This window comes from Mastacembelus armatus, chromosome 11 (genome assembly GCF_900324485.2).
Source record: "Mastacembelus armatus chromosome 11, fMasArm1.2, whole genome shotgun sequence".
NCBI lineage: Eukaryota > Metazoa > Chordata > Actinopteri > Synbranchiformes > Mastacembelidae > Mastacembelus > Mastacembelus armatus.
In genome coordinates, this window is record NC_046643.1 from 17,408,765 (window position 1) to 17,422,845 (window position 14,081).

General features: G+C 40.4%; 1 protein-coding gene, 1 long non-coding RNA gene and 2 other non-coding genes across 7 annotated transcripts; all 4 read right to left on the bottom strand.

The window, feature by feature from the left end:
* Nucleotides 1–398: 398 nt before the first annotated feature.
* On the bottom strand, nt 399–3,954 carry rbm43 (RNA binding motif protein 43). Its single transcript, XM_026299793.1, has 2 exons — nt 3,817–3,954; nt 399–3,010 (listed from the first exon to the last, which is right to left on the bottom strand). The coding sequence occupies exon 2, from the start codon at nt 3,008–3,010 to the stop codon at nt 1,904–1,906; it is 1,107 nt and encodes a 368-aa protein (XP_026155578.1). The 5' UTR covers nt 3,817–3,954; the 3' UTR covers nt 399–1,903.
* Nucleotides 3,955–4,385: 431 nt separating this feature from the next.
* LOC113126041 (uncharacterized) lies at nt 4,386–6,749 on the bottom strand. Of its 4 annotated transcripts, XR_003295243.2 has the most exons (7): nt 6,699–6,740; nt 5,998–6,109; nt 5,519–5,597; nt 5,155–5,266; nt 5,024–5,054; nt 4,764–4,868; nt 4,386–4,684 (listed from the first exon to the last, which is right to left on the bottom strand). It is a non-coding gene; the product is annotated as an uncharacterized LOC113126041 (long non-coding RNA). The 4 variants fall into 4 exon arrangements; XR_003295244.2 differs by lacking the exon at nt 5,998–6,109 and having other exon boundaries at nt 6,699–6,737; XR_003295242.2 differs by lacking the exon at nt 6,699–6,740 and having other exon boundaries at nt 5,998–6,692.
* Nucleotides 5,138–5,272, bottom strand: LOC113127023 (small nucleolar RNA SNORA9). The gene has a single exon (XR_003295365.1). It is a non-coding gene; the product is annotated as a small nucleolar RNA SNORA9 (small nucleolar RNA).
* LOC113127022 (small nucleolar RNA SNORA9) lies at nt 5,981–6,115 on the bottom strand. Its single transcript, XR_003295364.1, has one exon. It is a non-coding gene; the product is annotated as a small nucleolar RNA SNORA9 (small nucleolar RNA).
* Nucleotides 6,750–14,081: the final 7,332 nt, after the last annotated feature.

The window sequence follows — 14,081 nt, forward strand, 5'->3', positions numbered from 1 at the left end:
GACGAACTTGACCCTTTGTCCCTCAGCATCAGTTGCTGGCAGCTCTCCAGCGTGGTTCAGCAGTGAATGCTTATCTCTCCCAACACAGACGAGTGACACATTTCATGACTCAGATGTTTTTTTTTTTTCCATGATGAGCAGAGCCCTAAAAAAGTCTATTATTAGAATTTAAAGGGTTGGTTATATCAATAACATCCATGTTTGGAAAAGCTGGGAAAACAATAATTACTGACACTTGGGGAAAACGTCTGTGCACTACAAGAGAAAGCTCTGGAAAAAGTTTGTACTTAATCTTTTAAATATCTTTGTTTGTTTTACAGTGAAGACTGAACTTTAATATTTAATATTTTGTAATTAGGATGTATTAACCTTCAAAATAAAGGTATCATATTTTATCTTCAAGCCTCCTTGCTTGAATATTATGTTGGAGATTTTTTTTCTTTGACTTCCCCAGTGTTTTGTAAGTTAGACTGTGTGCAAATATTTGAAATAACCTGGCAACAGACACAACAATAACAACAAACCTGAAACCACAGAACAAAACTTCCAGCACACTGATCTGAGTTTGAGTTATTGCTGTTAAAATGACTCTGAGTCATAATTATAGTCACTTCAGCCCCTTTTGAATAGCTGCTTCAATTCATACTTCATATAAGCAGTGACTGGGAAGTACAGGGATTTTACCATTAGACTGAAATATCTTTATTTGGTAGAAACACCAACAGGAGATTGTTCACCTGCCTCTGTCTAATCTGCGGTTCTTGGCTGTAAGGTCAAACATGCAGTTAGTCTTTCTGTAACTACATTTACATATTAGGCCCTCAGGACTTCCTCTCTCAACATGAGTTCAGAGATTGTTTCACTTCTGCCTCACACTTCCTCTCTTATGTTTGTCTCCATCTAGATGTTGCATTAAACACAACAGTCCCACATACACAGTGTAATTATGGCAGAGCACAAACAAACTGAGATCACACAGGATCATCATCACATTTAAAATCACTCAGGCTACTATTGTTAGTGTCTTTTTACTGGTCTTTTGTATGTTTAATTACCATATTCATCTCTCTGCTTTACATCTTAGTGTACAGATGTAGAATCAGTTGTCTGTAATGAGACACAGACATGTCAGTGATGTGTCTGTGAAGGGCAGAAAATTACAGACTGTCCTCATACAAACTTGTTTCATAAGTCACATTATGTGCAGGTGATCACTGTTCACATACAATAAATAGTTTGACATGAGTAAAGATGTCAACACTGAACCGCAAACTTCCATCAATCTGAGCAATTTAAAGGTTCAGTGTAATAGTTAGTGTGATATTTTTAATTATTTTAATTAAATTAGAATAACTGCTATAAGAATTGAATTTCACCTTGGGGATTAATAAAGTACTTCTTCTTCTTCATAAACATGTTGTAGTTAGTCTGTAATCATGAGAAGAAAAAAAAAACAACCACTGCATTTTCCTGATCACAGAATGAGCCTTTTAAATCTAGATATGGAGCAGGTCTCCTTTCATAGAGGCAGCAAGGATGTGCCACCATGTTTCTACAGTAGCCCAGAATGGACAAACCAAATCACGTGTTTTATTTTAAAGGTGTCGGCCACCATGCCATATGCATTCTGCACCACTAGATGCTGCTGAAGTGTTCATTTTAGACATTGCACCTTCACAGTTTACACCTAAGATTAAAATTACACTTAAATAAAAAGAGCCAATGAAAGAGGAGAACCTGCAAACACAGTATCAATCCTGTCATCTGACTTTCTACTACAAAACATCATGTAACTGCATATTCAAACCGATTGGTGGTGAAAAATAACACCACAAAAGGTAAACTATAGATAAAATGTGGAGGTTTAGTGTTTTCTAGATTCACTGCTGATTTTCCATTTTTTTCAAATGCAAAAATATTTCCTCCAGCTAGACCGACGTTTGTTTCGCGTGTCTTTCCAGAATCCACTGGTCCTTTCAACTCGTTTGTTATCACTGGACTCAGACCGACTTAAAGCTGCACTCTGACCAGGACGAGCCGCAGCACCTTCCTGTTTATCATCCTGGTACTTTGATGGGGTATAACCCACAGCTCCGACAGGCTGTGACAGATTAGCGATTGTCCTGCTCCTTCTTGCTGCCAAGGACCAAGATCTGTTTCGTGGAAGGAGTTTGGTGAATCTACTTCCTGTATGTCCTGACTGGTTATCCTGCCTCCTCAACAGCATCTGCTTTAATTCATAGCTCTCCCCTGATGGGCCTACGAGGTGAAGGCTGTCAGTCATCTCACACAAGAGCACCGACTTGTAAATGTTTTTGTTGTGGCGAACTTTCTCTAACAGAGCCTTGCCTTCACGATCCATGTCCCTCCGAGGAACTTCCTGTGTGCGTAGTGATTGGCTGAGGTGATTCAGGAGGCTCTGTAGTTTACCAGCGGCCTTCTGTGCACCCTTGCCCTTTAATGTGATGTTGCAGCTTTCGCCAAAATAATCCACTGTCATTTTAGCATCGTGGCTGATCAGGATGTTGTCAATTTCTTTCCTCCTGAACTGCTCTGCGTACTTGAACACATCTCTTTCGACCACAAAGGACTCGTGCCCAGCCCTGGATGAAGCGCTCTGGTCTGGTCTTGGAGGAGAAACAGATCTGTGTTGTGGAGAAGCTGGATAGGATGCAGAGGAGTAAGGTGACGACGGAGAAGACTGTCGAGGTTTGTCTCTGGATCCTGACCTGCCTGTAGTGTTTGAGTATTTGGAAACTGCTCCAGAGGAAACTGTTCGGTCTGGGCGATGAGAGGAGGAGTACGGTCTTATCTCAGTCTGGGTTTGGGAGCTAAGAAGCTGCTCCAAACGGGCCTTCGCTGCTTTGAGATTAACATAGGAGCCCTTAATACGCACCTTATTTCTGTCCAGAGTCGTCACTGCAAAGTCATGCGACCTGAGGATTTTTCTCACTTCTGTCTGATCTTGAAAATCACCCAAATGTACGGTTGCCTCCAACTGAAAATCCATCTGTGGGAACCAGAGAGACAATGAACATCTGTATACAGTCACTTCAGAAAATACTCAGAGCCTTTTTGCACATTTAACATTAAATAGAAAGAACTTTCATTGTTGTTAATTCAACTGATTTATCTATCTCTTTATATGTCTATCCACCTATCTATCTAATCAGTAGTACTGCATTACTTTAGTAGTACTGCACTACTTCAGTAGTACTACGTTGCTTGGGGGCAGAGAGTGAAATAAGCCAAAGAAAATAAATTCAGGCCTCTATAATAAATTTATCTTTGTCTTTAAATGCGCAGTAAAATATATTAATGTTGTTGCATTTTACACTGAGAATCGACAGAGGGCGCCAAAAAGCCAGAATGAATTTATTACTTTTAAAAGTTGAATCAGTTTTATTCTCCAGATGGAGATTTACAGAAATCCAGAATCAGGCTGTGTTATTGTTTCAGCCCCGTGATTCATGTGGACCCGTAATTTCCCCTCAGGCCCCCCACACATGAGAAAAACCTGAGAAAACCTGTTGCTGCACCTGAGACTCTGCAGTGTTTCACAAATAAAATATTGATATGATAAAGCCACAGTGCGCGTCTGTAAGGTTTCTGTTCCGCAGGCGGCGGTTACATGGGACTTTCAGCCTGGAACTTAAAAGGTCCAAGACGTTTCACCGAAAGCGAAAGTAACTCTTCAGTTTTTACAAATAAAAGTGACTTTATGAAGAAACTTGATATGAATGAATAAACTTCATAAAGTCACTCGATGTTATAATAAAGGCTGAGTCAATGCACACACTGAGGGGAACTACTTACCTTTTGCTCACTTCTGTATTTACTTCATAACTTGAGCCTTCATGCAGCGTGAAAACGAAAGTGGTAACGTCATGTCCGCTGAGACGTAAATTCACTCCGCAATAAGAGAAAATACACTTTTCAGTTTGACATGTCCACAATTAAGTAATTATTAAATTATTAAAATCTATAGATTAGAAAACCTTTAACAAATTCATGTAAAAATTTAACTTTTTATGGTGTAATTTCACACTGACCACTTTATTAGGTACACCTGCAAAATCTAATGTAACTCAGACTGGTTCATTTTACTGTGTTTATTACTGAGGTCATAGTCAGGATAATACAATGCTGATCATATTTATTTCAATAGACCTAATTTAATATTTATTTTCATATAAACTATACATTAACTCTTCAATAAGCCAAACAAGGTGACCAGCCAACAGAGGCAGAGTTGATCGGACACTAATTAAGATTTGTGAATTGATTTTCTTTTGGGTTAATTAGATAAAGTACCTGTGCTCACAGTCTTGAGGTCATGACACTGTTAATAAGAGACAGAAGCTGGATAGAGCCCAGTAAACATGTTAACTTTATCAGCATTTAATTAAACAGCTCTGTATGTAACACATCTTCTATTTTAAATATGATTCACATACAGTATATTTCTGCTGAATTAGTTTTTATTGCAGAATAAGCACTTTGTTCTTTTCAGACTCTGATGCATCTTTTCAGATCAGCTTTATTTCACTCAAAACCTGCATTTTCCATTTGATCTTACAACAAACACCAGTACTTGCAGAGAGTCGTGTGTAGGGGAACACACTGAACACAGATTTTCTTGTGTGCAGCAGATGAAATGCTTCTCTACCTCCCAGTATGCAACCTGCAAAGAGAAAATTTAATGAATGCCTCTTTCTAAAAACATGAAGAGACACATGAGTGCACTGGAGAAACATCTTCACCTGCATTAAGTCTTGTTATCAGTGGTCAAACCCTTTTCTCTGAGTGCACAGTGACACAGTGAGCAGCCTCAGCACTGCTCAACACACTGCAGAAGCACTGAAGCCCTAGAGAAGATAAAAACCCAGCATTACTTAGACACTTCATTCATACAACTCTTTTAGTACATGACAAATCATTTGTATGTTGACTGAAACAGTTACTGATAATTTAGGTGTAGTCAATATTCTATCAGTGTCACATTTAGCTCAGGTAAACATACCATCTGACCTCTGACATGACGTCTCTTATTCCTGTAAAACAAAAATGCTGTTTCAGACAAGAAGCTACAAGAGCAGTTCAACAATCATTTGGCTTAAAAGCTGTGACGATGATGAAATGTTGGAGGTTTACCTATAACCCTGCCATGAAGAGCCACAGCAGGGCCTCAAACCGCCTCACGTCTCTCTAGCAGACACTACAGGAAAGGACGGAGCCACCACAGGCTCGGCCTCGCTGGAAAAGTCTGCACAATCAGCAATAAAACACAGATACATCTCATTTCTCATTCCCTCCTCGACTCAGCTCAAAGCTGCTTTGCTTCCTCAGAGAGATTCAAGTTGTTAAGACTTTGAACTTAGAAAAAAAACCCAATATTTTAACTACTTCACTATTATCACACACAGAAAAAGCAACAATTCCCATTGATAGCAATGTTGTGTCATAAAATCCTTAAAAAACATTTTTTTAAAAAAATACAAACTAAAATTTCCAGCACCGTGTCAAACTCCTACATGAGCAGCAGAGGTCAGTCAGGAGGCGCGAACAGGCCTGGGCTCAGCTTCATCTCTGCAGCCCTGAAAAACAGCATTTTACTCTGTTTAGTACTGGACATTTCTGTGAAAGTTTTAAAGGTCACATCATGCAAAATGTGCCCTGAAGAGACGAGTTTAACAATTAATTTCTAACTGTTGTGTTTAATATGCAACACAATATTCCTATCTGGCATGACCTTAAGTTCCATGCAAAAAAAAAGACAGGACATGTCAAAAAATATCTTCTTTCTGCTCTAGTTGCAAAGATCAACAGAAACCAGCTGATTTTGTGGGAGTGAAAACCTGCAGACTTTGCAGTGAACATGCTTGAATGGTTCAGATATTTTCTGAGGGTGTATAGAAATCAGTACGCATAATTGTTAGTAACAATTCACCTTGACCGATCAATGCATACAATAAACAGAGATTGTCTGAGGTTTACCTATAACCCTGCCATGAAGAGTCACAGCAGGGCCTCAAACCGCCCCATGTCTCTCTAGCAGACACTACAGGAAAGGACGGAGCCACCACAGGCTCGGCCTCGCTGGAAAAGTCTGCACAATTAAAACACAGAAATGTCTAATTTCTCTGCATATTTAACAATAATAGAAAAGAATCTCACTTTAGCTCATGATGCATTTATTAGCTTTAACAGGGCTGTTAAAACAAAAGTCCATATCTGGGTCCAAATTACTGGATTTGTCCGATTTGTGCACATCTGCACCACTGGAGAATAAACTATAATTGGTGCTTTCATGTTTAGTTGACGAGCCTGTTTATTTCAGCTCTAGATTGCTGGTTGGTTTTTGGTGCCTGGAGAAATAATTGTGGGACCTCAGGTTTTTTAAAAGCCAAGTGACTAAACAAGAAGAAAACTGCTGCTACTTTTCCATCGTGACTCTGGACGTTTCACACACTTCGTCCTTTAGCATGAAATAATAAATACCAGCTGTTTAAAAACCTCATGTGATGTGATGCAGCTCCCACATACACAGCTCACACTTACGAACATTTTCAAACAACATTTTACTAACAAAACCAACATTTAACCGCATGGATTTACTTCTAAAATCATCTGATTAACCCAGAAACTTTGTGCATTTTGTAATTTAAGTTGGATGGAAGCGGATTAAATTTACGCACCTTCCACTTCACGGTCTGCATTCAACGGAAATATCTGCCCGGAAGTGACGTAGATGAATGTACGGGGTCTAACCAGTAGGAGGCAGTAAACCATCCGCATGGAGGCATCACTGCGGCCGCCATATTGGTACAGTGTACACGCTTCATAATGCATGTATTTGTAAGAAAACAGGCGGGAAACAATCTTAGCTCAATAATTCTGAATTAACAATATTTATTTTCATATGAATTTTTGAGAATAATGAATAAAAATGTAGAATATCCACAATTTGCTCAATTGCATTTAAAGTCAATGTCAAACTCCTTTTCTCCCACTGTAACTGATCGTATAGTAAAATATAAATTTCTGAATACTAATGATCAAAGTCTGTATCCTATCAACCTATCAAATAATCTTTTTATTTAGCCACATTTTTCCTGACTGGTTAGGTTTGGGTTTTAGATTGAAATCATCCACATATATAGCAACTGATCTGACAACAGACCATTTCCCTGTAGGAGGGCTTTTATAAACCAGTGGACAGCCGATGCTGGTGGGTGTTGGCAGCTCTGGAGCGTCCGTGAGGAGGACGCTCATGGTCGGTGACTCAGACTGCATTGCTGGACAACAAGTCTGTTGTGGCCTGCACCATCAGCAGACGTCCCGGATGAATTTCAGCTTTGTTTGCCTGCACTGATGACGACCACTCACCCAGCTGACATGGTTGGCACGCAGATGAAACTGACCATCTGAATCTGTGTTTGGTAAAAACATGGGCTGTTTTAGCTGCTGTTTTCTTTTCAGTATGACTGGGAGACTGAGGAATTTTGTGTATATTATAAATACTAAATCGGTGTCAGGGAGATCACTGCTCTGTTGAAGGTATAAATAAGAAAAAGTCCTCTGACCTTTCACCCAATGTCTCCACCAAACTATATACTGCAACGTTATCATAATTTGATCTCTTTATTTAATCCTATTTCAGCCATTCCCCAGGATTATTCTGACAGTCTGTTTTTCTGCATGAACATGTCTGCACCGACAGCAATACAAACAGATTAGATCAGGGGAAGTTTGAAATGATTTACCAGGCTTGAACAATCACATAGTAACATTTCAGCCTCATAGCAAAGATCTTAAAATAGTACACTGACCAAAATGCTTTTCAAACAAATGAGCTTTACTTTTGTATCAGTCGTTATATAACCATAAGCTCAGGCAGTAGCCACCATTCATGGAGAAGTTATATCTCCCATTGGTCTAAGGGGATTATGGGGTTTTTTAGACCAAGGTCAAAACACTGGGGAGATTGAGGTTACATTACACAGTGTAAATGTGCATTAATTAAAAACTTCCAAGAATGTAATACCAGAATGATATTCTGCTGCCTACAGCCCATCTGCTAATATTCCAGCTTCTCCACACTGTAAATCAGCCCAGCAGCTTCACTTCAGACAGATGGACCCTCCCTGGCCTCGCTCAACACTCTGTCAGAATAAACACACACCCATTTTTATGTGGGTTTAAAGTTGCTGGACCTTTCATCAACTCGTTTCAGTTTCAGGTGATGGGTGTGGTTTGACATCTCTGTCGTCATCGTCACGTAACCTGGAAGCTGAATTGGTGTAGCTGCTATCTCCTCATCAAAGTAGACGTCGCTATGTAAACACATCCTCTACCAACAGTGTCAGTTATATGGGCCACAAGTCTCTAACTGTCAACCTTAGGTAAACTGTCAAACTTGATGTTGTGCTGCTGTAGGTCACGGCTAATGAAGTAGCTTTGAACTGGAGGCTTTACATTATATGTAAAACCAAAATAATTTTCTGGACAGTGCCAAGAAAAGACTGCTGCCCTGCAACAAAGTATGTGTCCAGATTGGAGAAGACACTTAAAGTCAGCAGAGGCCTGTTGAATCTTACTCATGCTGAACAGCTGGAGAGGTCCCACTGCAGAATCAAGCCTGTCAGTTATCAGAGAACTGTAATCCACCTAAAGGCCTGTTGGTGCACAAGCAGCTCAGTTTTCCTCTGATTTGTTTAAAGGTGACGCTCTGAGAATCATCACTAACAGAGAGTTAGACATAACACCATCCCAAAAGCCTTATCTCTGAATCACTTTGAGACCATGTAATAAACTCAGCTCCAGCTGTTGAGTAGGTTCACATCCTCCACTTGTTTCACGTCAACACATGATACAATTTCCCTTTTAAAACTACAGACTTCTGTGAACATTATGTAAGCAGCATTGGACTCTACGGACTCAATGTGAATAATACCATTGTGTGAATGCATGCATGCATGAGTGTGTCAGCTGACCACCATGACCAAGCTCCAAGAGCCTCTACCTTACCTGATAGAGTGGTGGTTAAAGATAAATAGTGATCTAACAATTATCAGCAATGCAATGGTCATAAAAACTGTGCTTATAACTCATTTAATGTGTATTTGTATAGTGTCTGATTTGAAAAATTCATGTAATATTTACTAACCTGAAGATCAACAAAGCTGTCTGTGTTTTAACTGACTTTAACTTTATCTGGCAGGGCCCCTTCTGTTTAAATCGGGGTGTTGGGGCAATTTGATGTGAACCCACAGTTCAATCTGATTTGGATGTTGCATCCGTGACAGAAACACAAGTAGAGCTGAGGTGCAGCTGAGGCTCCAGCTGGTCCCCCTGTACCGTAGCTTGCAGCTACTCTTACGAAACCATGATTGGAGAGGCTTTATAAAGGCCTGCACTGAGGTCTGATTCAGACCTTGGGGTTTAACGAGCACATAATCCTTTTCACCTGATCCCTGCTTGACAAAATGAGGTGAAATTCTTCAGTCCTTGTGGTGGAGAGGAGGCTGGTGCGAAACTACAGTGGCACTATGATCCTCTCTTGCATCAGTCGCAGCTTCAACTCAGTCAAGACAGATAAAACCTCACTGGATAGATGGAGACTTGAACTGTTTAGCCAATTGTTAAAATCAAGAATTACCCAGACTTAGTGTGAGTTTTGAAGTTCATAATGTTATTTATGTTATAATGTAAACCACATCTGCTTATGAAACATGATGTAATCGATAGCTCCTGAGCTGCTATTAAATAAAACAAAACAGAGCTCAAAAGAATATTGGATTAAATGCCAATGTTGTTTGGTCTCTGCTTCATCTGTAAATAAACAGCAAATGAAGCTTTACATTCAATCCAAAGAGGAATTCCCACTTGAATTTAAAATAAACCAAAAAAAAAAAAGCTGTTTTCATAACATGAGTTTTTGACACTGGACCCAGAGAATTTGGAAAACAACAACCTCAAATGCCAACACTGAGAAAAACAGCACAGATGGACAAATGAACAGAGTGCAGCCAGTGTATTATCGTGCATGAGTGTAATTCAGAAGATGGATCACACACTAAGAAGTTGTCCGGTACATGATTTTCCCACCATGCAGACTGAGTCATCCTCTTAACACTACACAGCCCTCAACGCAGGATGTTCTCTCAGTGACTCTGAGTCAGACTGTCAGCTTTGTTTCTGTCCCTGACCACTCCTCCTCCTCCTCCTCCTCCTCCTCTTTTTCTGTGCCACTATATCTCCACCTCTCACCCATCCATACCCTCTTCTACCATCTACTCAGCCTTTCCTTTCTCTTTTTCTCCTAATGGCACCACTGAAGGCTTAACTCCAGGTTATTTAAAGAGGCCAGATCTCTCTATAATACTCTTATCACATGACACAGTGTCCTGGCTTCATGACACTGCAGATATCCTAAACCACGCTCACCTCCCTGGGTCATATCTGTCCATTAGTTCTGGGAAGTCAACATCATGAGTGAACAACATGCAGCCAGTGTCCTTTTGTAGGAGTCAGGATGTTTAAACTAGTCTTATCTAAGAGTAGCATGTCTTGCACATGAAAGTCTTTAAGTCCCGAGCAGCATTACTCAGCAGGGCGCCTCAAACTGGCTTCTGCACACTGTGTTTGGATTTCACAACCTACAGTGATGAAAAACTTGTTACTCGGTCTGTTTACAGAACAAGTGGATCAAAATGTTTTGTCCTTGAGCTACCAAAACATGAACATGACACACACAAAAAGTACAGTGTTTCATAAGGTAAAACAATGGTATAAGTGATAAGAGTTTTCTTTATGATCAACAACAGCCCATTTAATCATATTTCACAATGGTTCACTAGATTCCCTCCCCTAACTGGAAGGTGATGGTTGTTTTGTTCAGCAATTCCGGTTTATCCTGTAAATATAGGCAATAAAAGCAGGGATGCACCAAATATTTGTAGTGAGTGGGTTGCCATGCTTTTTCCCTTTTATGAGCCAATCTTTTCAGTCTGCAGAACAAATAAGAATTATGAGTTTCTGTTCTGTCACGTGCAGGAACACGGCCAAGACGCTGACAGGAGAGTGAGTGATATGTTTGAGCATGTGGAAATACACTCAGTGGGGCTTTTATCCACATGCAGCTGACACATTTAATCTGATCCATCTTGTGTTCTCACACACAGGGTGAGCTGATGGAAAAACACTCCGTTACAGGCCGGACAGAGCATTTTCTCCCCTCACATGGATTCTTGTCAATGCTGGCAGCATCGCTCTGGGGATGATAGAGATTCATGGTCTGCAGAAGATGAATCCTAATACTGAGTGGTCCCCTCACTTCTCCTCTAACACACATCATGTTAAAGTTTCACTCCATTCAATACGTCGGTTGATGACCAAATACCAGAAGACGTCTCATTTGCCTCAGTTGTGCTCATTGCCAAATGTTATCATGCTAACACAATAAACTAAGATACAGAACATAGTAAACTTTATACAAACATTTTCTGTGTGTTACCAATGTCACTGTGAGCATGTTAGCATGTTGACATTGGCACTTTACTCAATCCACCACACACACAATGCTACCTCAGGGGCTCTAGACTCAACCTGAAGCTAGATATTATTGCTGTGGGACGTCAGAAAGCTCCATCAAAAACCATACATGCTGCCAAACATCCTCATCCCATCATCCTTATGAATGACGGGTACTATAAATAAAACACCAGAGGGTAGTATTAATCTCTTCATCTAACTTTTGCCGAAAAAGCAAATAAATATACTTGAAAACTTAACTCAATCTGACAACATGCTGTGCGGACCCCGCCTTCAAATGGTACAACTTGGCTACTTTTAGGTTTAGTTCCAAATTTCACATGGAAAAATGCAAATTTAATCCTGTGCATTTCCACAAACTCTGGCTCTGTCCACACTGTCTGCTGGTTTCCACATGGGGAGGGTGAGACCACTGGTGATGAGTGAGGACAATGAATTGGTTGTGGTCTGAGCTTCGGTGTCCCGTGTTTGGCTTTCACATGCCACTATCAGTGCAGCAGCAGCCTGGTGGACACTGTTGAGGGCACTGTTGAGAACCACAGGAGTGGACCTAAAGCTTGTTTTGATTGCTGCATTGATTATTACGCCATCAGACAGGCACTAATTGTGAAGTAGATGTGAGGAGGCAGATGGAGGTAGGGGGCTGAGCACGAGCAGCGTGACAACAGGCCATGTTAGAGGGAGGAGGTCCAGGACAAAACATGGAGATCTGCCGTCCCTCATAATTGGTCGTCTGTTTGTCGGCCTACCTGTGGGTGTTGTTCAAATCGAAGCCACTGAGTGTCCTGCCAGGAGTCAAGCTTTCTATGGTCTAATGGTGCCCATGCAGGAACAATTTTTAAATCTACACAGGGGCTCCACCAGAAAAATCAATTAACTGTGGATAAAGGCACCACAGACATTTTTCCTCTGATGGGTTTAATCCTTTTACACACGTTTTAGGGACAGTTGTGGGGAGGGAGGGTGGATGTTTCCACAGGCTCTCCACAGTACTCCACATGTCTGAATGCATCAATGACTTTATCAGATTATCTTGATTAGTTTTTAAATTAGTTTTCCACATCTGCCTAAAAAATGTCCTGAGCACTTACAGTAAAGCAACTCGGTACAGTGCGAGTCAGTGCTTTACTGCAAATGAGCTGCTGAAAATACTGGAAAAATTCATATCTTCTCGAAAAAGTGCTACTTACTGTAGCAACTTCAGGGACTTTACTGACGAGCTGAGGATTCTGCAGTGGCTACCGCTGTTTATGGCAAGTTTCATTTGTGGGAAAACTGCGAGACTTTAGCTCCATTGACTCACTCAGCTGAATAGTTACAAAAAGTGGATGTTGCAATAGAGGTAATCTGATAGTTTGCTTGATACTGGGCTTTCAAAATATCTCAGCACACTCCCTGAATCCTCCCTTCATCAAGGTGATACCAATCTGTTGTTAGAACTGTTTTAGGAAAATGTAGTTTGTGGTGATTTTGTGTTTATTATCTTCCTAAATAACACAAACACCTCTCTGTAGAGCATGAGGCCTGCTCAGTCCCTGTGGGGGCTCATGTAAAATAAGGAGATTTTGGAAAGGAAAAATTCCCACAGGTCCAAAAGTCCCTCCAGGCTTAGAGGGAAGGGCTACAATTACAAATCCTTCTAAGGGTCATTGGGTGTAAAAGTGATTAAAAGCTGATCCTCTATGACACAATGTTTGGACTCAGGAAGTATCATGACTTTACTTCTGTTCCCTCTTTTTTGAGGTTTCTGTATTACCCACTGTATTTTACAATACTTATAAAAATATTTTTATGTACTTAAAATTTAGTACGTCAAGGCAGCTTGAGTCAGATAAAGCAAGACGTCCACATGTGAAAGTCAAGTAAGATAAAACACAAGTTCATTAACATGGTGAGAGCTTTAAGTCTGGATAACAGGAAAACAGGAGCCATTTTTTAGACTTTATGGCTGAAATTTCACAATTTCTCACTTCAGTCTGTGAAGTTGTGCTGTTGGTTCCCATTAGTCAGCCCCTGAGCCTCTTCAGTCCTCTTGAAAAATAAAACACCTCTGACAAATGAACTGTAACTCACTATGAACCTTCCGTCCTCCTACTGTTTTTGTACATGACTCAGTCCCAAAGGGCTGTCAGCTGAAGTGCAGCTTATTCTTCTAAAGGGCAAAAGCAGTGTGAGACCACGACCAGGTGAGCACCATGGCACCATGTTGTCAGGACCTGACATTTAGTGGCCTCGCTGCTGTGATACATGTGCTCATATGGAGCCACATGGGATTTTTAGCCACATTACTGAAGCTTCTGATGTGGAAAATAAGATGCTGAACCTCACAACCTCAATTATTTTAGTCATGTTCAAACTATTATGATGTTATGAAACGTTAACATAATCTAATAAATTAATGATTGAGATCTGACTGTGCCTAATCTGTGCCAGCAATTCTACCAGTTTTATTTTTAAAGTGCTCTATGGAAACACAGTGGAATTTTCCATCACATACAAATCAGTTCACTGCAGTCGATCAGTGC

What these genes read in the sequence shown, in the direction of transcription:
- rbm43 (XM_026299793.1), bottom strand. Translation starts at nt 3,010, where the DNA reads ATGGATTTTCAGTTGGAGGCAACCGTACATTTGGGTGATTTTCAAGAT.